The 22,625-nt window shown below is 38.7% G+C and overlaps 2 protein-coding genes across 2 annotated transcripts in view; both read left to right on the top strand.

The window, feature by feature from the left end:
- LOC134673879 (scavenger receptor class B member 1-like) overlaps window positions 1-22,625 on the top strand; it is a 353,882-nt gene that overhangs the window by 158,373 nt on the left and 172,884 nt on the right. The gene's annotated exons all lie outside the window — the stretch shown is intronic.
- LOC134672207 (protogenin-like) overlaps window positions 1-22,625 on the top strand; it is a 169,756-nt gene that overhangs the window by 134,501 nt on the left and 12,630 nt on the right. The window contains exons 9-18 of the mRNA XM_063530111.1: window positions 14,547-14,711; window positions 15,210-15,297; window positions 15,638-15,832; window positions 16,368-16,462; window positions 16,768-16,843; window positions 18,325-18,495; window positions 19,805-19,913; window positions 20,668-20,832; window positions 21,368-21,501; window positions 21,967-22,112. Coding sequence (XP_063386181.1) covers window positions 14,547-14,711; window positions 15,210-15,297; window positions 15,638-15,832; window positions 16,368-16,462; window positions 16,768-16,843; window positions 18,325-18,495; window positions 19,805-19,913; window positions 20,668-20,832; window positions 21,368-21,501; window positions 21,967-22,112 — 1,344 coding nt within the window. The remainder of the gene's footprint in view (window positions 1-14,546; window positions 14,712-15,209; window positions 15,298-15,637; window positions 15,833-16,367; window positions 16,463-16,767; window positions 16,844-18,324; window positions 18,496-19,804; window positions 19,914-20,667; window positions 20,833-21,367; window positions 21,502-21,966; window positions 22,113-22,625) is intronic.

Genomic DNA, 22,625 nt, shown 5'->3' with positions numbered 1-22,625 from the left:
TGTGTCCTTTGATCCATTGTAAGGTGATCTTATTGTTCTGACATACCTCCATTAGTCGTTCGTGGCATTCGTGTATAAGTTTGGATGTGACTATATGGCTTTTTAGGGCCATTAAGACTGCTCTGCTGTCGGAGAGTATGCGGATGGAGGATCCTACTACCTTCCTTGCAGTGACAAAACGATATATATAATATACAAATACTTAAATACATTGAAAACACCCATGACTCAGGAACAAATATCTGTATCTTCATACAAATGAATGCCCTTACTGGGATTCGAACCCAGGACCATCGGCTTCGCAGGCAGGGTCACTACCCACTAGGCCAGACCGGTCGTCAAATTTCGGTTATTAATTCCGTAAATAGATCTTGCGTGGGTTGGAAATTATTTATATAAATAGGTATTGATTGATTCGTAAATATGGGCTGGTTAATAGAGAAGACTAAAGGCGTATCCAGACTAGTCAATTTTTCGCCAATCTGATTAAATTGGCCGATGGAATCAGGACGTGCGCACGCAAAAGCCAATTTGACTCGCTGAATTCAACCGCTGATAATGACTGGGGCATTCTTTCAATTTAGAGGGCTCTAATATCACCATAAATCTAAAATTGGTGATTAAATTTGAGATTGACGCCAATTTCATTTCGTATCAAATCGGTCGACTTGATCATCCCGTACATCCATATAACGCCGCGTGATTTTAGTTTTGTGCGTATGAAAATAGTCATGTAAGTAACAATCATAAAAATACCTAAATCTCAAAAGGAAAACACTAAAAGTACCAATTCCCTCACGATGCGTAGAAGTAAGTAACTAACGTGCATAAGAATGCTCACTGCCAAGTTTATAGCATAGAATTTAGATGACAAAGAACAACTGTCAATCTTCAAAAGTGTGACCAAAAATGAAATGCAAGTGTGTGCGTAAATTGTCTATGTGAGATCAAGAATAGTGATGTCATGTTACAACATATTAATAATCTGTCGATGTTTGATTGCTTTATCGACTACTTTTTCAAATGTGTTATTTTAAACACTAACATTCTATGACATTATGATGTATAAATAACACTTGCACTGCGTTTGCCATAAAAATCGTTGCAGACTTATCTTAATGTAACTCTTACTGTGTTAGAAAGTGAAGTTATCATGACACGCTAAACATGAACACCTTCAAAAAAGTATAACAATCGTTATTATTTGAAGTCGGTTATAAAAGATAATATCCTAATGATGTCTTGTGAAGAAATAATTACATAGCTATTAATATACCGACAAGTTATCGATACTGTCATATGAACATTTTGTCAAGCCCTAGCGTAAACTAACAGTTTATGTTTTTACACAAAATATTCTAAATTATTGACTAATATGATAAAATATTAGCACGGAACGGAAGAAAAACTTATAATGAACTGTATAAACCGGCTTCTTACACTTTTTACGCTGTTAATTTGACAAAATATCGCTATGAAAATTTCGCTCGGAATATCATAAATCCTCTGAAATGAGTATTTGCTTGGATTAACTATTTGAACCTGTGACACTGCAATCCGGCACACTACAAGACACCATCTTCACTGAATTACTTCATTTAATACTTTTCGTCCTAATCCATGTATATTTTTCAATTTGAAAATTACCGTGATACGCTCTTGGCCGTCCGCGACCGTCGTCAAACTCAAAAGTGGTTACGTTTTCTCATTGGTAGTCTGACTCTTTCGCACTCATGGGATGTTCATATACGTGATGGCTTCCTTTTCGCACACTTAAGCTGTCTGTCAAGCGTGAGCGAATCCTAGGTCTATGGTTTATAGGGTTAAATAGCGTCAAAACTATTCAGCCGATATATGTGAATAAGGTGTCAAAAGAATCGAAACATTTCAACGGACTATTTAAGAAATTCTAAAAAGTGTATGTTGTAGTCGATTTATTACTTTTTAGAATTAAATATTTTATTTGTTTTTCTCCTTTTTATTTGGTATTTTAGCAAGGACCCGACATTTTACTTGAAGGTGTAATTTCCTTCAAATATTCTATAAGGGTGCTCGATAAACATGGTTGATAAATACTTATCTTGAAAATAATCAAAGACTTGACGTGAATAGACAACGCATTATTAATGCTTAAACAGTTTTAGGACTTTTAGGTGACGCTTCTCTTAGTGACCTAGGCTGCCGTATCACGTCAAACTCCGTTAACTCGAGTTACATGAGTTACGGATAACCAGTCTAAATCGTCTTAAAAACCATTAAATATATATCTTCTAAAAGAAAAGCATATGACTAACTCATGTAACTTCATTTTTTTGCCGATGGCGTCAGGCACAACTCAGTTAACTTGAGTTGTATGACTGACACAACCAAAATATCAACATCGTTTCTTAAGTTACCGGAGTTAGGCATGACTGGCCGAGCGCTTGATTTATACGAAAACAATAAATTTGGTATAGTAATACGTGTCACGTTTGATCACGCGTATGTCATGTAACTTGACTTCGTGTGACCACTATAGTAGGTATGGAAGAGTTGATCATGCAAAATCATTTAATTCGAATAAAATAAAGACTATTCAATTATGCGAAAAGCAAAATTAAAGGGCCCAATCTGTGACCATATTTCCAACATGTATATTAGAAAACATAAAAAAAACTACGACGAACCGTCAACGATAACAGCATTTGAATCTTTAAAACTTTAAACGTAATTATCTCGAAACTCAACTTTTAAAGTTACATGAGATGCGCGTGACTCGGCAGTAGGGGAGTATAGCTAAAGTCGGACCAAAAAAAGTCTGCAGCGGATTTGATAGCCCACGCAGTGTATGTGTTATTTATACGTCATAATTTCATAGAAGTTTGACGTTTAAAATAGCACATGCACTGCGTGGGCTATCAAATCCGCAGCAGACTTCTTGGTCTGACTCTACTAAATCTTGACACTTGGCAAATCAAACAAATCAAATCGTACATTGACAAATATGCTGATCGAAATGAAAAACATATATCGGGTTGACAGATGCAGCAAAAAATCACGTATAGTAGTATACCCTAAAATGGACGTGGAACCAGTAATGGGACAAAAAAACATAATTCCTCTAAAATAAGTATCTAAAAGTAGTTTATAAACACTGGCTGTATATTATCATAAATAAGAGCCCTAGAGCTGTTTCAGTTTGAAGTTTCATTAAATTTGGTTGCTGTTTAAGAAATTGGCGTCAACCCAAAAGTTGTCGTGTCACTGAAAAAAAATACCACTACGAATTCTTAACAACTTCGCTAAGAGAGGTGAGTTAATTTATTAAAGTTCAATTAATTATTAATACTTGATGAAAACTAGAATGTGTTTTGTTAATTGCATTTACCATGAGATAAGGTATACAACACACTATGTTGTGACTCCACAGAGTAAAAAAATAGTGGTATTTGGCCCAATCCCATTATAGGAGCTGTAATTGAAAGAATGATGCTTGCCATGCCATAATTTCATGTTAAACAATACAGAAGTAAAATGTAGTTACGAAATGTGTCAATCAGGAGGTATTCTCGGACTCCAAACTCTCCAAACTTTTATTTAACTTGCCCTGTTAGTTAGTGTGGGTCCAATCTTGGTAGCTGAATTTGAGCCACTTTTCGATTTCCGATTCAGTTGAAATTTTGTGTAAGTACGTAAAATCGGATGATAATGCAATATTATGATAACATGGACCTAAATCTGATGATGGAGACACGAGGTGGCCATGGGAACTTTATCGCAATGAACCCTAACTAATTGTGTTTGGGTATATTAGAATTGTCTCGATGGATCTAATACAATAATAATTGGCTGTGGAAAGAAAAATACATTCAGCGATAAAAGCTTATACCAAAAATTTATTTTTTTGCCGTAACTTACTCCCCATTTCAATATTTTATACTGATAGAGCAATGTCCATTACCGGGGGCCCATTACTGGAGCTTTGGTGTCCATGACTGGAGAAAAAAGACATAGTTTTAATTTGTTAAATATGTGGAAACTAATTGCTGTATCTTTGATACAACACGCCTAAAACATGAAAGATGGATAGGACTTTCATCTTTTAACACGCTAAGCGGTAGACCATTTACATGTATACGGGAAATATCATAAATACTCCAAATTTCCTCTTAAATGTCCCATGACTGGTGCTGTTACTATAATCATTTCCATACATTTTATTACACTTTGGATTGGCGTTTTCTGACAACATTGTCCGAATGTTTACAGAAAACGTTACGGTTGAATCAATTTTGATTTGTCATTTTTGTCCAGAATATTGTAAACAATTGTAAAAGTTTTCATGTTATGGTTGTTATGATAGCTGCATGATTTCCCTTCGACTTCTTGGCACCTGTCCTAACATTTGTTATTTGTCACTATATTAACGTAGAATAAGCAGCAGCTGCCGTAATTAATATAATTGTATAGTTATTAATTTAATGAGTAGGTACATTTAATTAATAACTATACAATAACCATAAAGAAGTCATAAAAATTAATAACTTAAATAGTTAAGTCGGCACTAATCTATGCGTTTACGACATTTACCTACGACAAATACCATTCTTAAGTACTCATTCAGCATTCATAAGTCTTACCGTACTTAAGTACTCAAGATACGATTACTGCTAAATATGTAAAACTACCTAAGTGTAATAAAAATATCTATCTACAGGTGAAAAACAACCAATTTAAATATATCTTTCTTCTTTTCTTGTATATGGAACATACTCTGATGGAATTTAGCTACATGTATTATATACTTATCTTATCTTATTGTTTTCGGGGGCCCTTGCGGATACACTTCCACCCATAGGGATCTTTTGTGCAATAACCCCCTAGAAAAGATATGTCAACTACTACTCTTATATATTTTACTTATATATGTTTAAATATATTTCATTGCTAAAATTGTTATACAAAGAAAAGAGAATTAGAAGTAGGTATGTTATACTTCTGCTCTAATTTCTTTTTAGGTACCTATATTATATATATCAATTCAATGTTGATGTTAAATATCAGGGGGACATACAGAAATGTCCAAAATGTACGGTCACTCGCGTTGTCTAGTCGTTGAGTCTGTGACTCTGTGTATATTTTGTTCCTTGAGGTGGTCCTGTTAACATAAATTATTTCGCACGAGTAACCTCACTAAATTATAGGAAGTGGTTTGGATAAATAATCGTACGATTTATATTTTTTCCACGTGGTTCGTATATATTGATATTTAATATAACTGTGAAGTATCAACATCATTATTTATATATTACTAGCGTCTGCACTCGACTTTGTATATTGATTTAATTTGATGATAACAGACACATACTGCCGTATTCGAACTTCAAGATATTCACAAGAGACGACACGTACTAAATCCATTCTAGATACGTTATAGTTTAGATATCAAATAGTTCTCTTTTGCAGCGCAATTCGGGCAACCAATGTCACTTTTACGTTAGATAGAGTGAGATATCTATTAGGTGTGAATTGGATCTCTAAGTCATATCCTGTGGAAATCGTTCATGAGTATCTCCAGAATCGCGCAAATGTCATATTTGACAGGTTAGATCTTAAACATATCGTTATCGTATCTTGGTGATGTCTAAAAGATATCTAATAGATGTCTATTTCAAAATCCGAATCGGGCCCGTAGTCAGTAGGATGACTCACGCTAGACCGGGCCGTGCCTGGGCCGAGACGTCCGAAATGTCATTTTCTATGACGGCTGATCGGTGATTACGTGGTGCTTTCCATACAAAACGAAGCGCCGGAAGCTCCGGCCCGGCCCCGGCGCGGTCTAGCGTGAGTCATCCTTTAAGTATGCACTTTCACATTTATAATTTTTATAATATGTACATATTAGCAGGCGTGTCTCACTCCGTAATTTCGTCGCTTTGCTACAGGTAGCTAAAAGTGCATCCGTTCGGCCCCAATTTTGGAGTTATAAGCCGCGCGTGGCGCTGCACGCTGTCGCCACCTAGCGGCCATAACTGTGCTGATCGTAACAGACGCGTTTTGTTAGAGAGTGAGTCTTCTGTACTTATAGTACTATTATTTATTCTGTGGTATTAGTAGGTACAACTATAATTGACAGTTCCGTTACTTAGGTACTGACGACATGACACAAGGTAAACCGAAGAGGAATCTTACAATTGGAAATAGTGATAACAACAATACCATTTGTCGGTATAAACCATTTCAGTCCGTCGTAAATCGTAAATCGTAAATAAGTTAGTTTCTACAAATTATCCTCTCCTCTATAGTTCGTTTTTTTTAGCATTAGAAATTAGGTAAACAATCTTGAAGTGTCTTTTAATTGAAAAACACATTTTAAAAATAAGTTGCGGCAAATATGTAACAATTATGAATCTAATACGATCATTTATATTCTTCTGCTTTCATAAGTAATAGTTTTTGAATTTAAAAAGCGTTTTTCAATTAAAAGACATGTCAAGATCGCTTACCTTCTTGCAAGTTCTTTCTAATGCTAAAAAAACGAACTATACGTATGCAAATTTTCAGCTCAATTGTAAATCGGGAAGTGGGTCAAATAGTCAAATTTAACATCCAAGATTTTACCCACAATAACTAACATAATTACATACTAACATGCCAAGTTAAATAAAAACATATCAAAAAACCGGCCTCGCGATACTCGGATCACTCGGATGATGCAAAATAATGTTACACGTGCAGACGGATACACTTAATTGTTATGCGAGTTGTAAAGACCGAGATATCTCGTTTAACCAGATTTTATTTATAAGTTGCAGACAATGTTTTGCTAATTATGGGCAGGGACTGATTTCGTTACGGTAGGTATAAATAGTACGGTACCGCTATTGTTTATCAATACATATACTGGCCTAAAGCTAAAACGATACCATTAGGATTAAGATTAAGGTATCGAAAAACTAACGGTAGGTACCAATATATTCCGCTACTATCTTAGAAAAAAATATTTCTCGCTATCGGAATCCAACCGAAATGTAACGGTATGACGTAATACCGGTAAAGATTCATACCCTTTAAGGACCTTAATACAGACTACGTAGGATCCGCCGTCGAGCATACACACTGCGCCGCGGACCCGTAGTCGTTGTCGCGGGCTCGCTTGGTCACACTCACGCGCTCACGCCCGCTCCCGCTATGTATTGTACATTAAGCTTTATTTTCCGTTTATGATAATTATGATATGATGCAGTCCTTGATTATGGGATTATACGATTTCAAGCTAATTATGAATGGCTTAACCCAATTAAATGTGATGCCCGTTCTTGCCTACGCCACAGCGTGATAAAATGGTGTTCAGTCACTTTTAATCCCGCGGTGTTAAAAACTGACGGTTATGAGTACACATCGGTAACTCGTGGCATTTAGGTAGCACTTAAAAGATTTATTCCTAATTATTATTTGGGTTAATTAGTTAATAATATTAAACAAAGTTAAAAATTAATAAACAACACTAATTCCTATACGAGTCGAGAAAAAGAAACAACTAAAAAAAGGAATTAATTAAACTAATCTTTTAATTGCTACCTACCTAAATGCCACGAGTTACCGATGTGTAGTTATGAGTTATTTACATTGAAGATAACGCACTATTTCATGGCTCTTGCAATTTTTTCCAAATATTCTTAATAACAAACGGTGAATGTCCCGTAATAAAATTTAGTTTTTATTATTAAAATAATGCTGTTAACAAATTGTGTTTTCTTCACTAATCTTCTTATATACGCAGGTATATTACACAACAATTAAAGCAAGAAGCAACGCAGCTTAATCTAATCCATTTTTTACCAACCGTTTTTAATAGAAAATTTGTGCATAATTACCTCAGCATCAAAAGGAGTCTACAACAATTTTAATTTACTTTATAATATTTTAGTAAAATTAATATAACCGCGCCGTTAAAAAATTACGATCCTGTGGATAGAGTCTGGCTACTGAAATATTACCCAAATGTTTGGCGGGAAATTAAAAAAATCTTGGGCTGGTCACACTTTGTGTAATAGGAATTATAGTTTTGATACTAGAAAATATTTTTGATTTTCTGTGCACACGTAAGGTACCTAGGATATAAGTTAGATATACGTTGACGTGCACTCAAAGTCAGCTCACATAATTTCTACCACTATGTAAAGTACAGTCTACGATAAACAAATATGTTAACACTTTCTCACCATATACCATTTTAACAAGGCGAAAAATGAAATGTAGTGTAAATAAGACCTAGTTTGATAATACCGTAATATTAATCCATCACTAAAAAAATACATAAGTACTATGCCAAATATGTTAAATGCTAAGTATCAAAATATTTATAGAGCACCAACCTCCTAATTTGTTTACATTTGTTTAGGAGTTGTAAACATTGCAATTTTTCGTAATACAACGGTACACGTCGCCTTCGCACATTGTCGTAATTATTTACGAGCTTAAAGAATAGTTTGCGAACCTCACTCAGTATAGACATTATTCATATTATTTAAAATAAACCCCTTATAAACCGCAAACAATTTGAATGAATGACATAAACTGACAACTGACTTTTAGATTTTTTTTAAATCATAGACAATTGGTGATGCAACAACGAAATATCCGTCAACAATTTTTGGCTAGCCAGACTCTATTAAACGTTTATACTCCGTAAGGCTATGATGGTCGACTGGATAAATGATATGGCTGTATAAATGATGATAAAACTGACATATGTAAGTAAATTGACAAAAATAAAACGTAAGTACGCACTTGGTGGTCTTTTATAACCGAAGATGTATTGTTACGGTAATGATCACTTTTTATGTCATTGTTATTACGGTGGAAAGCCTACGGTATTTGCTGTTTTGAAGCTTACTTGCACCGTTTAGGAGGGTGCGGTTCACTGTATATAACAACTATGGATATATTATTGGTCGATATAACGATCAACGGATATAATTTATTAGATATATACATACGAATGACATATTTTTATCAGATATATCGCTCATACAGTATAAAAGCTATTTGCAATAATATCTTTCAATCTAATGCTAAGGTAGTATAACGCACATAATTCCAATAAGGTTCGGTATAGCATTAATTAGCTATTATGTATTATAGACATATTATTATTTGATATTGGAGAGTCGAATTAAGTATGGTATAGGTTAAAAAAAAATCGATACAGTAATCCCCATATCTAAAGAGGAAGGCGGCTCGGGGGGCTCGCATAACAAAGAAGAGCATGTACAACCGCTGTTTTAGGTTGGGTTAGGTTAGGTTCGTTAGTTATCTTTTGTCCCTCAGAGCAGAAAATAGAAGCGGGGCTTCGTCGATTTATCTCCAAGTCATATTTGCTATGTTAAAACCTATATTAGTATGATGTCTAAATGTAAGCTCTCCGCATAAATTTTATTTTATGGATCGAACCTAAAATAATTTCACACACGATAAAATAATGAAGTTTTTTTTTTCAGTAATTTTAAATGTTGGTGTTGGAGTTCGATGAAGATACTGGCACATCACCACTACAAAGGTTAAAGAGTGTGTCACTTAGCTATCTGTCAATTCTGATATATAACTGAAAAATGTATGATCTTATGTGAATTCTATATTAGTAAAATAAAACAAACGTTTACTTAAAACATATATTTCTTTCATCCGCCTCTCCACCCAACAAGTGGTAGCAGAGCGTGGTTTGCAAGTTAAATGTAGTCGGTGAAAATAAAACTTCGTCCAAAATGAGCACGTCGGCAGCAACCGCTTCGTCGTCGTACCATCGGATCGAAGCCCTAACGAAAGAAAATTACGATACGTGGTGTCTCCAAGCGCAAGCAGTGCTAATCAAAAATGGCCTGTGGGGATACGCAAGCGGAGATATACCAGAGCCGGATGCAACTAGCAACGAGACGGAAAAGAAAGAATTTCTACACAAAGATCTACTAGCAAGGTCAGAATTATTACTTCTCATCTCGCCTTCAGAGTTGAAGCAAATAAAAGGTTGCAAAACTTCGTCCGAGCTTTGGAAAAAACTAAAAAGCATTTACCAAAGTACTGGTCCCGCAAGAAAAGCAACATTGCTGAAGCATCTCATACTGAAAAAACATGACAACGGTGACGTCCGCGAACACCTTAACGACTTCATGGACACCGTCGATAAATTAGCAGACATGGGTATAACTTTAAATACTGATCTACTAAGTATAATGATGCTATACAGCTTACCCGCTTCATTCGAAAACTTCAGAATAGCGGTAGAATCAAGGGATACTCTACCAAAGCCTGAAGAACTGAAAATTAAAATTATAGAAGAAAGCGAAGCTAGACAAAACCAAGATGCGCAAAAAGAGAGAAGAGAAGGTGCGTTCTATTCCAAGAAAAAGCCTAAATACTGTCAGAAGTGCAAGAAAAAGGGGCATAATACCGAAGAATGCTGGAGTAAGAAGAATAAACATCAGCCAAATCAACCATTCCACAAAAAGGATGAGAAAAACTTCAGCATAACTCCTACTTGCCTGTCCATCACCTCTGCTGATACCTGGTGTCTGGACAGCGGCTGCACGTCCCATATGTGTGCACAGGAAGATAATTTTGAGAACATGAACTCCGAAACTGGAACTTTGCGGCTAGCGTCTGAAAATCACATCGCTAAAGTTGAAGGAAAAGGAAAAGTACGTATAAACGTCCAAAACGAAACAATTAACCTCCATGATGCATTGTACGTACCTACCTTGGCATCAAACTTAATGTCAGTCGCAAAGATTACTGATAAAGGAAACACAGTACTGTTCACAAAAGATAAGGCATATGTTAAAGACCAAAAAGGTAAAGTAACTCTAACTGCCACGAAAGAAAACGGCCTGTACTACACAAAGGGAGAAAAAGCAAATATAGCAAAGACAGTCAGCAACATTGAAATTTGGCATCGAAAACTTGGACATCTTAATGAAAATGACTTGAAGTTAGCTGCAAACAAGAAATTGATTAGAGGACTCGAACTAGGAGGAGGAAATTTACCGGACTGCGAAGTATGCATCAAAGGGAAAATGGCCAGACTGCCATTTTCATCCTTAGACGGACCACAATCTACACAAGCGCTGGAAATTGTGCATAGTGACGTCTGTGGGCCCGTCAACACTGAAACACTAGCCGGATCTAAATATTTCCTAACATTCCTGGACGACTACACTAAATATTGTTGCATCTACTTCATATCGAACAAAAGCGAAGTATTCGAGAAGTTTAAGGAATACAAAAGCAAAGTCGAAAAGTTTCATAACAGACCGATAAAGAGTCTACAATCGGACAATGGAACAGAATACTGCAATAGACAATTCGATAACTTTCTAAAAGAACATGGAATCAAGAGAAGGCTCACAGCACCGTACACGCCTCAACAGAATGGCCAAAGCGAACGCAAAAATAGATCTCTTCTTGACAGAGCACGGTGTTTGATGATCGAAGGAAACATACCTCAAAAACTGTGGGCCGAAGCAGTATACACAGCGAACTATCTCATCAACCGAAGCCCAGCTAAAGCCCTAAAAGGTTGTACACCATATGAAAAGTGGACCGGCCGTACTCCATCTGGAAATCACCTGCGTATATTTGGATGTAAAGCTTTTGTCCTAAACAAACATAGAAAAGGAAAATTTACACCAAAATGTACAGAAGGAGTCTTCATGGGCTATGCACAGCTAGCAAAAGGTTATCGCATTTACATTCCTGAAAAACAAGGTATTGTAATAAGCAGAGACGTGAAGTTCATCGATAAAATGTATTATAAAGAGGATGTTGATCGTACCGAAGAAAACTACGATGATTTCTTTGAAAAACAGGAACAACAGGAACGTGTGAGACCTGAAACAGAAATCAAGGTTAATAAAAATACAGAAAGAAAGAGGAAGGAAAAACAAAGAAAGAAGAAGAAAAACTTACCTGTAGTAGAAGTTGAATTCTCTTCAAACCCTATCCATGAAACTGTAGTCGCACCTCCTGAACCAGAACCTGAAGATGGTGATTTTGAAGCCAACGAAGAACCTCCAGAACCTGAAGATAATGAATTTGCAGAACCTGAAAATGATGAAATAAACATCAACAGTACTACAAACGAGGAGCCAAGACCTCGTAGAGAGCGTAAAACTCCAATATGGCACAAAGATTATGAACTAATTGATCAATCATCAAATTCAGATGAAAGTCAAGAGTCATTGGATGAAGACATGGACGAACTCTCATTTATATGCGAAAAAGATCTCAAAAACGAAGAGTGGCATGACGCTATCAAAGCGGAAATAAAAGCTCATATAAAGAATGGAACATGGAAAATTGTCAAGAAAGAGAATGACATGAAAATTATTGACCACAAAATGGTTTTGAGAAACAAATGGACTCCCGAAAAAGGAGAGATAAAGAAGGCCAGACTTGTTGCGCGCGGATTTGGACAAAGACCTGGAATCGATTTCAATGAAACTTTTGCACCAGTTGCCAAATTAAGTACCATTCGATCTGTAATTGGACTAGCAGTCGAAGAGGACTTAAAACTTAACCAAATGGATGTCACGACGGCATACCTGAATGGCGACCTGGCAGAAAATATATTTATGAAGTTTCCAGAGTATACCGAGCAATACGTAGCCGAAATTATGGTAGAGGCATGTGACGAAGATGATTTTACTTTGTATGACAAGGCAAAGAACATGCTAGAAGATATCAAAAGTATCGGACAAGAAAAAGTATGTCACCTCAAAAAGGCCCTCTATGGACTAAAACAAGCAGGAAGGCAATGGTATACAAGATTAGATACCGAACTAAAGAAAATAGGATTTCAAGCGTCGAAAGCTGATCCTTGTGTCTACATATTAGTCAAAGGAGGAGAAAAGACAGTAATTGCCATATATGTAGACGACCTTCTTATTGCTTACTCTTGCCCTAAAATACTGGCCGAAATTAAGAAAAAGTTAAACCAACAATTCGAAATGAAAGATTTAGGACAACCAAAACGTCTAATCGGAATTGATATGGAATACAAAGGAAATAAAATAAAATTAACCCAAAAGAAATTTATTGAAGAAACATTAAAGAAATTTAAGATGGAAGATTGCAAAACCGCGACTACTCCGATGGAAATTAACTTAAATCTGGAGCCTAACAGGAAAGGAGGAGAGGATAACATACCGTATAGAAACCTAATAGGAACATTAATGTATCTCTCCGTCGCTACCCGACCCGACGTAACGTATGCGGTTAATTACCTATCAAGATTCAACGATTGTTTTGGACCGGAGCACTTTAAATCAGCCAAGCGAGTACTACGATACTTAAAAGGTACGACTGACGTCGGCCTAACTTACTCTAAGGCACAAAAGCCATTAGATGGCATGGCAGATGCTGACTGGGGCGCTTGCAAATTGGACAGAAAGTCCTGCTCTGGTTATACTTTCAAATACGCCGGGGCAGCAATCAGTTGGGCATCTAAGAAACAAAGAAGTGTGGCCCTTTCGACAGCAGAATCAGAGTACACAGCTCTCACAGAGGCTGCGAAGGAAGCAGTTCACCTAAGATCGCTGTTTAGAGATTTGGGCATTGATTTTGGACAGATAACGATTTGGAGCGACAATCAAGCCGCCATAAAATTGGGACACAACCCAATAGTATCCTCCAAATCGAAGCATATAGATCTGAAAGTACACTACATCAGAGATTGTGTAAAACAAGGTGTACTCAAGATCGCGTACAAGTGTACGGAAGAGATGGAGGCTGACCTTTTAACAAAGGCACTACCAGGGCCCAGGCTCGCTATGCTTAGAGGCAAGCTGGGCGTGCTGCAGTAGTGGCGTCGTGAGGAGGAGTGTTGGAGTTCGATGAAGATACTGGCACATCACCACTACAAAGGTTAAAGAGTGTGTCACTTAGCTATCTGTCAATTCTGATATATAACTGAAAAATGTATGATCTTATGTGAATTCTATATTAGTAAAATAAAACAAACGTTTACTTAAAACATATATTTCTTTCATCCGCCTCTCCACCCAACAGTTGGGTATTTCAATTTTATAGACGAAATATTTAATGTATGTAATATCATATATTATACAGTTAGACATTATGTCATTTATAACTTATATTGGGTAATCGTTAGATTGAATTTATTTTATATCTACCCTTAACTATACAATATAAAATTATTCCTCTTGTTGGTATACACATTATTGATTATATTACCTTAGTGATTATCTCGATTATCGGTGATTATATAGTGATTATAGAAACTTATATGAAATATGACTGATAAATAACTTTTACACTGCGTGGGCTACAAATCCGCTGCAGACTTTTTTTGGTGCGACTCTAGACCGAGCCAAGGCGTCCGACATGTACATTTTCTATGACGGGTTGATCAGTGATCACGTGGTGCTCTCCATAGAAAAGGAAGCGTCAGAAGCTCCGGCCCGGTCCCGGTCCGGTCTACCGTCATCCTTTTCACATGTAATGTTTTTGATGGGATATATATTTCTACATAACTATGTCCTTGTCCCCAGACATACAACGTGACAGTGACCAAACCTGTCAACATCACTCTGCCGCCGGTGTCAAAAGAAGCTATTCGAGCCAGCACCATCCGGTTCAACTGCACCGCTACAGGCCGACCGGAGCCTAATATCACTTGGTACAAGGACGGAGTACCATTGGCTCTTACTGAGAAGGTGAGTATAGAAATAGAAATCATTTATTCGTTTGAATAAACAGTGCTAGGCGTGGGCGAAGTGCAGCCTCGCGCCCCAAGGGGGGCCTCGTGCGAGGCGCCTACGGGCACAGTGAAAGAAAAGGGCCTCACAGATGCGACTTCGCCCACGGGTAGATTAGTTCACGCTATGCCATTGAGCATAAATACAGAAGAGAAAATTATACAAAACAGAAAATAGTGGCATGAAATGGTCTCATCTCAGCATGACGCTGGCGACTTTCAGCGCTGAGCTTTCGATGAGACCATCAGTGGACTCCATAGGTACTATGGACAGCAACAAAGTGTGCGAGTGACACTATAAACGTCTTTTTAGGGTTCCTTATTTATAGCATTTCTCTGCTGATGGAGACTTGTTTTGTTAATGCAGTTCTTTTTAATAGACGTAAAAAAGCTATAAAACCCACGTTCTGTCGGCGTAGGAGAATTGGAAATGCTAATTGTGTAATCGATATTTCAGATTGGGTTGTGGAAAGCTGCGTTCCTGAATCCGGGCGACGAGGAACGTATCGAGCTGGTCATCAACAGCATCACGTCTAAAGACGCTGGTAGGTATCTAGTATTCAATACTAAACCTGACGGTTTACCGCTAACTTTCTAAAACCCCACCTGTCTACATCTCCGGTATCGGGTAGCCCCCCCCTTCTCATCTTCTGCTTCCTATGTAGTTAAAGTTTAACAAACCCCGCAGAGTTTTGGTTGTTCTCTCGAGAATTTTCTGTACGAACCAGTGGTACCTAGTTCTTCTTCTTCTTCCTCGGTCCTTCATTGCTGAGGATCGCGACCATGTGTGCTCCGCTCCGTCCGTGTAGTTTTTGCTCAAGCGAAAATATCTAAAATGAAGAATATTTACCTGCAAATTATTGACTCTAAACTTCATCTTTGCAGGTGTATACCAATGTTTCGCAAGTAACAACGTGTCAATGGCGTCAGCGTGGGCGACGCTGACGGTCACGGGGCCGCCGGCCATCGCCGCCCCTCAAGACATCACCTGCGCCCCGCTGGGAGCTCAGGAGGTGCTCGTGCGGTGGGCCCCGGTTCCTACGGACGTGCTGGCCTATACTGTACATACTACGGCTCAAGGTATGTATTTATGTAGTAAGTCTTAGGATATCTGGATCACCCCAAGAGTCAAGACATATATGTGATAGATGCGGCAAAAAATGTAGATCGGCTAATATTCAGCCATCGCAGTCGATGTAGGCGGTAGACTACCTCTTCAAAATACAATTGGTCGCTGCAACTATAAACTGGCAAAGATGACGTGGCCATTAGAATTATGAAGATTAGTGGTCTTTATATACGAACACTCCTGGGTGCTTAGGAAATTCTAGTCCAGTGGGCGCCTTACCTAAAGGAATGTTGGCTTATGCTTTAAGACACATCACTCTTCAAGCTTCAGCTCAAGGCTAACAATTTTATTTAAGGAGGTCTTAGGAGACATCTCACAATATGACGGCTTATTTTACAGATTTTTTTTTAAATAGTTTCTGGTCTGACACGCATCGCTGATCAAGCTGTTCCTCCAGATAAAACTACCTTTCTGCGGTTGCTAAATAATTCCCTTAGATTTAAACCGCCACTGTTTCGCGATTTATATTTCTGTCCTTTTTTCCAGAACCTGGTGGGACAGGGATGCCGCTAGGACCTCCCGTGCAAGACCCTCGCGCCGTGGTGAGCGTGCCTAAAGCGCTCACGCCATACCGCTTTCAAGTAAGCTGTCTCTCTAAACTAAGGACGCTAAGCACGAAGAATTTAGGACATTGACCCGCCTCCTCCTATCTCTATCGCACGCGCATATTTATATTGCTGTCTCGCTCGCACAGTGTTATTGCCCGCTGACATCATGAGCGGAACAGCAATATAATTACGCGCGTGCGATAGAAATAGGAACAAGCGGGTCAATGTACCAAATTTTACGTGCTCAGCATCTACTTTAGTAAACCCTCATGTTTTTCGTTTTAAATTAAAATGTGTAATTATTTATGTATGCATATTGAAAGGAATTTTTATTGTAGGTTCGGGCATATATTCAATCTGCCAAGGGTGCTGCCACTGATTTCTCGGATTTCGTGGTCTGCCAAGGACAAGGAGGTAAGTGTAATTTAAACAAAGCTACCTCATGTTTATGTGTAGTTTGTCTAAGGACGGTCTCATTTCAATCATAGACAAAGAGAATCATACCATCTTTGTCTTACACTAGTATTAGCACCCAAAAGAAAATGATGAGTATAGTTTTCCCGGCTCTTACTGACTGACAGTTTGGTTTGACCAACTATAGTATTATAGTATGAATTTTCTGAAAGAGAGGGAAACTGTTGACGCTGTTAATGTCAGCGTCAAGTCAAGAGTATGACGCTTAGAGCGTTTCCTTTTTCTTGGCGTTCTGGTAAAGCCTTTCTTTGTTCGAACGCGCCTCGCTGCCGCAGGCCAGTCGTTCTATTTATAACATACAATATAAACGACGGCTCACGTTGACAACGACTTAAAGTGACTCACGTTAGACCGGGCCGTGTCCGGGCCGGAGCTTCCGGCGCATCGTTTTTCTATGGAAAGCATCACGTGATCGCCTGTTGTGTCATAAAAAAGTAAGCGCCGTAAAACGATGCGCCGGAAGCTCCGGCCCGGACACGGCCCGGTCTAACATGAGTCATCCTTAATCACGACATTGCGCGAAATGAATTCATAAAAAGAAATTACAAAACTGATGATTATTTTACTAAAACTGATACTTTTAGTGACAGCGTTTAGCCAATAAAACACTATTTGAGGGTTAAAACACATTATAGAAAAAGGTCACTTCTGTGGACAATACAATCAATGTTATGTAACGATTTTGGTACATAGATACGCCTGTAAAGGTGCCGCGTAAAAATTAGCTTTAGGTACCTTAAAATTTGCGATGTCTACAGGAAAGACGCGAACGAGTTTGCTAAAAAATATGTATGACCCTTGCCAGTTATTTAACACATTCACTGCCTCCGGCGCACATGTGGGTCCACCGTCATACAAGTTTGTTCCTAGGCCACGCCCCCTGATGGCAGTGAATGATGTACCGACTATGGTTTTGGCCGACTAGCCGACTAATCGGCGCTCGGATGGCCGATTAGTTGGCTAGTCGGCCAAGTTCATAATCGTTACTTCTCGATAAAGATTACATTCGTATGGCAACAGTAGTAGCTTTATTCAAGTTCGGATACATTAGAAAAACAATTTTTTTTGCTCCTTCCGTCGTTGCGCTTTCAATATCAACTGAAAGATGTTCCGTGCTACTGCTACGATACACCTTCATAACTTTCTATAGGTACATGAATTTATTATGAACATAAGCACATTTTTTACCCTAAATACGTATTTGAGTAGAATGGTCATGTAACATTTGATTAATATTGGCTCGTTATTTTATTTATGTCCTGCTTTCTGTAATTAAAAATAGGCCGACTAATCGACCTTTTTTGCCGACTAGTCGCCGACTAATCGCCGACTACAAATGTGGACGGACAGTAGTCGGCTTTCCCGACTAGTCGGTACATCCCTACGTTAAATCTATACAACAGTGCGTGTGTCTTTTCCAGTTCCAATAAACCTGACGAAGGATGACAAGTCGGTGTTGGTGTCATGGCAGAAGTTCGCTAAGCAGGCTCCTGGGGTGGTGGAGTGGGTCCTGCAGAGTCGGATGGCGGACAAGCATGACGTCATCACCAATGTCACTTTGGATGGGACGGTCACCAACTATACTTTAGATAGTAAGTGGCATATAGACTCCTTTTTTTATCGTAGCATTTTCGGTTGCAACCCAAAGGTGCTCTAGATCCGCTTTTGGCACCTTATCCTAATAATTGGTGTAACAAACTATACTTTAGATAGTAAGTGGATATATAGTCTACTTCTTTTTTATCTTAGCATTTTCGGTTGCGACCCAAAGGTGCTCTGGATCCGCTTTTGGCAACCTAATCCCAATAATTGGTGTAACAAACTATACTTTAGATAGTAAGTGGATATATAGTCTACTTCTTTTTCATCTTAGCATTTTCGGTTGCAACCCAAAGTTGCTCTGGATCCGCTTTTGGCAACCTAATCCCAATAATTGGTGTATCAAACTATACTTTAGATACTAAGTGGATACATAGTCTACTTCTTTTTCATCTTAGCATTTTCGGTTGCAACCCAAAGCTGCTCTGGATCCGCTTTTGGCAACCTAATCCCAATAATTGGTGTAATAAACTATACTTTAGATAATAAGTGGATATATAGTCTACTTCTTTTTCATCTTAGCATTTTCGGTTGCAACCCAAAGCTGCTCTGGATCCGCTTTTGGCAACCTAATCCTAATAATTGGTGTAACAAACTATACTTTAGATAGTAAGTGGTATATAGCCTACTTCTTTTCATCTTATCATTTTCGGTTGCAACCCAAAGTTGCTCTGGATCCGCTTTTGGCAACCTAATCCTAATACATAATTGGTGTAACAAACTATACTTTAGATAGTAAGTGGATATATAGCCTACTTCTTTTCATCTTAGCATTTTCGGTTGCAACCCAAAGGTGCTCTGGATCCGTTTTTGGCAACCTATAATCCCAGTAATTGGTGTAGACTCCGGTTTATACGAAAGGGATTACCCTGAGACCTGTGACCTTCTAAGTCAGAGAGGAAATTTAGCCTCCCTGGACTAGTCTTGCTTTCTCATGAGGAAAAAGTCCTTCCCCATTAAGCAACTTGTAGGTAAATATCAAGTGTGTCAATATTCTCTCATTGATACGAACGTGCGTTTTGAATCCATGACTTCCACTTTAAGACTGACTTATCGATCTATTTCGGTACCAATGCTTTAACAATGACCTCATTGTACATTGTGTTAGAGATCGGAGCGGCCAAGCTACTCAAAAATATCTTAACACGCACTCTAACGTCTTGACAATAAAGACGCATTCAAGTGTTTGTGAGCGCCTTGGCCGCTCCGGTATATCTGATACCAAAAATATTCATATACCAAGCAATCTTTGCAGTTTCAGGGTTTTTCTACTAATAAACCCCTACTTTATTTTCTTTATAGTTCCCGAATACGGTGACCTTCAAATCCGCGTGCTGGGGACCCGCACTCGACCCTGGCTGCAGCAGAACCTGAGCAGCGTGCCGTGGCGGTCCTTGGACCTTAGCACTGGGTGAGGTTTGATCGCCAACCGACTGCCAGTAGTAGTGGGCAAGGCCTAATAATGCTAAACATAAGAATGCTAGGGGAAAATCAGCTGCCAGAAAAGTAGATTACGTTAGAATTGCGACCAGATACTGGTTAGTAATAATTTAATTTAATTTAATATGTACAAGCTAGGCCGAAGGTTTAAAGAAACTGAGAATCAAAGGCTAACTTATATCAATATAACTCTTCCAGAGGTAACCTTCCTAATAATCCTAATAATTTTAATGACTGGAAAACTGTTAAATAGTGGCTAGCTGGACCCCTATTCGACAAGCGACGTTTGACGTATCGTGTTGATCTCCCGTTGATGTGGGAAAAATCATAAGTTATCGAATACGTACAATGTCAAAATTTGACATTAACAATCCACAGTTAGGGTGACAAGCAAACCAAACCGAACCACCCTTAGTTTAGAGTTGAGTTTTGGTTGTACCAAATGATATTATCCACCGTTGATGGAATCAACACTCAGTATGCAATAAAATCAACTGTTGATTTGACGTGGATGCGAAATCTGACAGTTGTACATGTCGAATTTGGCCCCTGGTAAATATGTAAAAATGTAATTAAAACAAAACATAACCTACGTATCAGAATACTATTACTAGTTTGATGATTGTCAGCATTTAACACATTACTTTTTGACTCATAATGTACAGCAATGTCAAAGTGGCGATAACCTCTTCATAGCAAAACATGACAGTAATTTTAAATCACAGTGACGTACGGGCGACGCCGCGAAACATTCAAGTGACGAAGATCACGACCCGCGGCTTCACCGTACAGTGGGAGACCGATGACCTCGCGCCCAGGAAATACAAGTTCCTGGTCTGCGTGCTCAAGATCGACGATCCGTCGAGCGACGATGGCAACTGTCAGTACAGGTAAGTTCATGGTAGGACATTTGGAAGCACGGTGGTCAGCATCTGCGTTATAAGGACGTGTTCAAACGACACCTTAACGCTTGCAAAATCAACCCTGAGCGTTGGGAGGAGCTTGCTACAGACAGGTCATCTTGGCGGTCGACCATCTTTAACCGCATCAAATCGTTTGAGGAAAACCGCCTCAACATCTTAGATGCCAAACGCCAACAACGTAAAAAGAGACCGAAGCCTAGGTCTCCTTTCTCAACCACTAACGGTGCGAGGTGCGAGCCTCTTTCACGACGGCCGTGTATCGCGTACGGATTAAATACCTAGGTACTCTTTTAAATTGTAATTTGTTTTGTGAAGTCGGTTTTTTTTAGTGTTCCGTACAAAACTTTGTTCACGGAACACTTATGGGATCACTTCGGTCTTGTTTCGTTAACAGTTTAACTACAGGCCAAAAGGAAAAATACCTCCTCTTTTCTTCTTCACACCCAAAATAGGACTTCGAGAACTCTAATCACCTCTAATACCTAACATTGTTATGTTGCAGCGACAAGCACTCAGTGACGATAGACAACCTCCAGCCGGCCAGCGATTATGAAGTGCGCGTGGAAACCCAGCTGCAAGACCTCGAGGCTGTTGAAGCGCAGCTGCCGTATCGCGTGGCTACGCTGGCTGAGGAAGGTAAACTCATTTAACATATCACAAGCAGTTTAGCGAGATCTATAGTTCGTTTTTTTTAGCATTAGAAAGAACTTGCAAGAAGGTAAGCGATCTTGACATGTCTTTTAATTGAAAAACGCTTTTTAAAAACCAAAATCTATTACTTATGAAAGCAGAAGGATATAAATGATCGTATTAGATTCATAATTGTTACATATTTGCCGTAACTTATTTTTAAAATGTGTTTTTCAATTAAAAGACACATCAAGATTGTTTACCTTTTTTCTAATGCTAAAAAAAACGAGGTATAAAAGTGCGTCCAAATCTGGCAAAAACGCCGCGAGAAGCGACAGGTGATAAAGCCTCTCCGATTAATCTTTAAAATGGCTTTCAAAAAATATAAAATTATCTATCTGTTCCGCTCATATTATGTGTGTGTTCCAGGTTTTGTGTTAAAGTATATGATTTAATTTCTACAATTCGCAGACGCAAAGTTGATCTACAAGTACATCAACACCACGACAGTACGAGTGTCGTGGAATGGAGTCGGTCGGTACACCGTGCGACACAGGCAGAAGCTGGGACCGCTGGGCGACTGGTCTACTGTCAACACTGATGGGAACACCGTACTCGTGAGTAAAGGGTCTCTTTTGCTATAAGTACCTACTAAAGGCTTCCACATGTTACGGCGGCGGCAACCGGCAGAGAGCGGTGATAAGTGGAGGCGAGAGATGAGGATCTTGGCGCCTCACTCCCACGCTATCCCGTTTACTAAGCTCAGCTATAAGTGAAGTACGGTACACCGTGCGACACAGGTAGAAGCTGGGACCGCTGGGCGACTGGTCTACTGTCAACACTGATGGGAACACCGTACTGGTCTTTGTTTTGTAGAGTATTTGGAAGTACCCACATATTGTTCAAAATCTCGGAGTCATAGTCGTACTTTAACCTAAAACCTTATGGCTCCTCTACACGATAGGCGAACGCCGGCCACTCCAAGGGACGCATTTATGCGCTAGAGGGAGCAAGTGATATTGCTATCTCATTCTACCGCATGGCTGCGTCCCTTGGAGTGGCCGGCGTTGGCCCATCATGTAGAGGAGCTATTAAACCTAAGCTAACCATATCTCTGATCAATTCTAAAA

The sequence above is a fragment of the Cydia fagiglandana genome, chromosome 2 (genome assembly GCF_963556715.1).
Source record: "Cydia fagiglandana chromosome 2, ilCydFagi1.1, whole genome shotgun sequence".
Lineage (NCBI taxonomy): Eukaryota > Metazoa > Arthropoda > Insecta > Lepidoptera > Tortricidae > Cydia > Cydia fagiglandana.
Note: the sequence above shows the minus strand (reverse complement) of the source record. Positions and strands in the feature narration are given on the sequence as shown.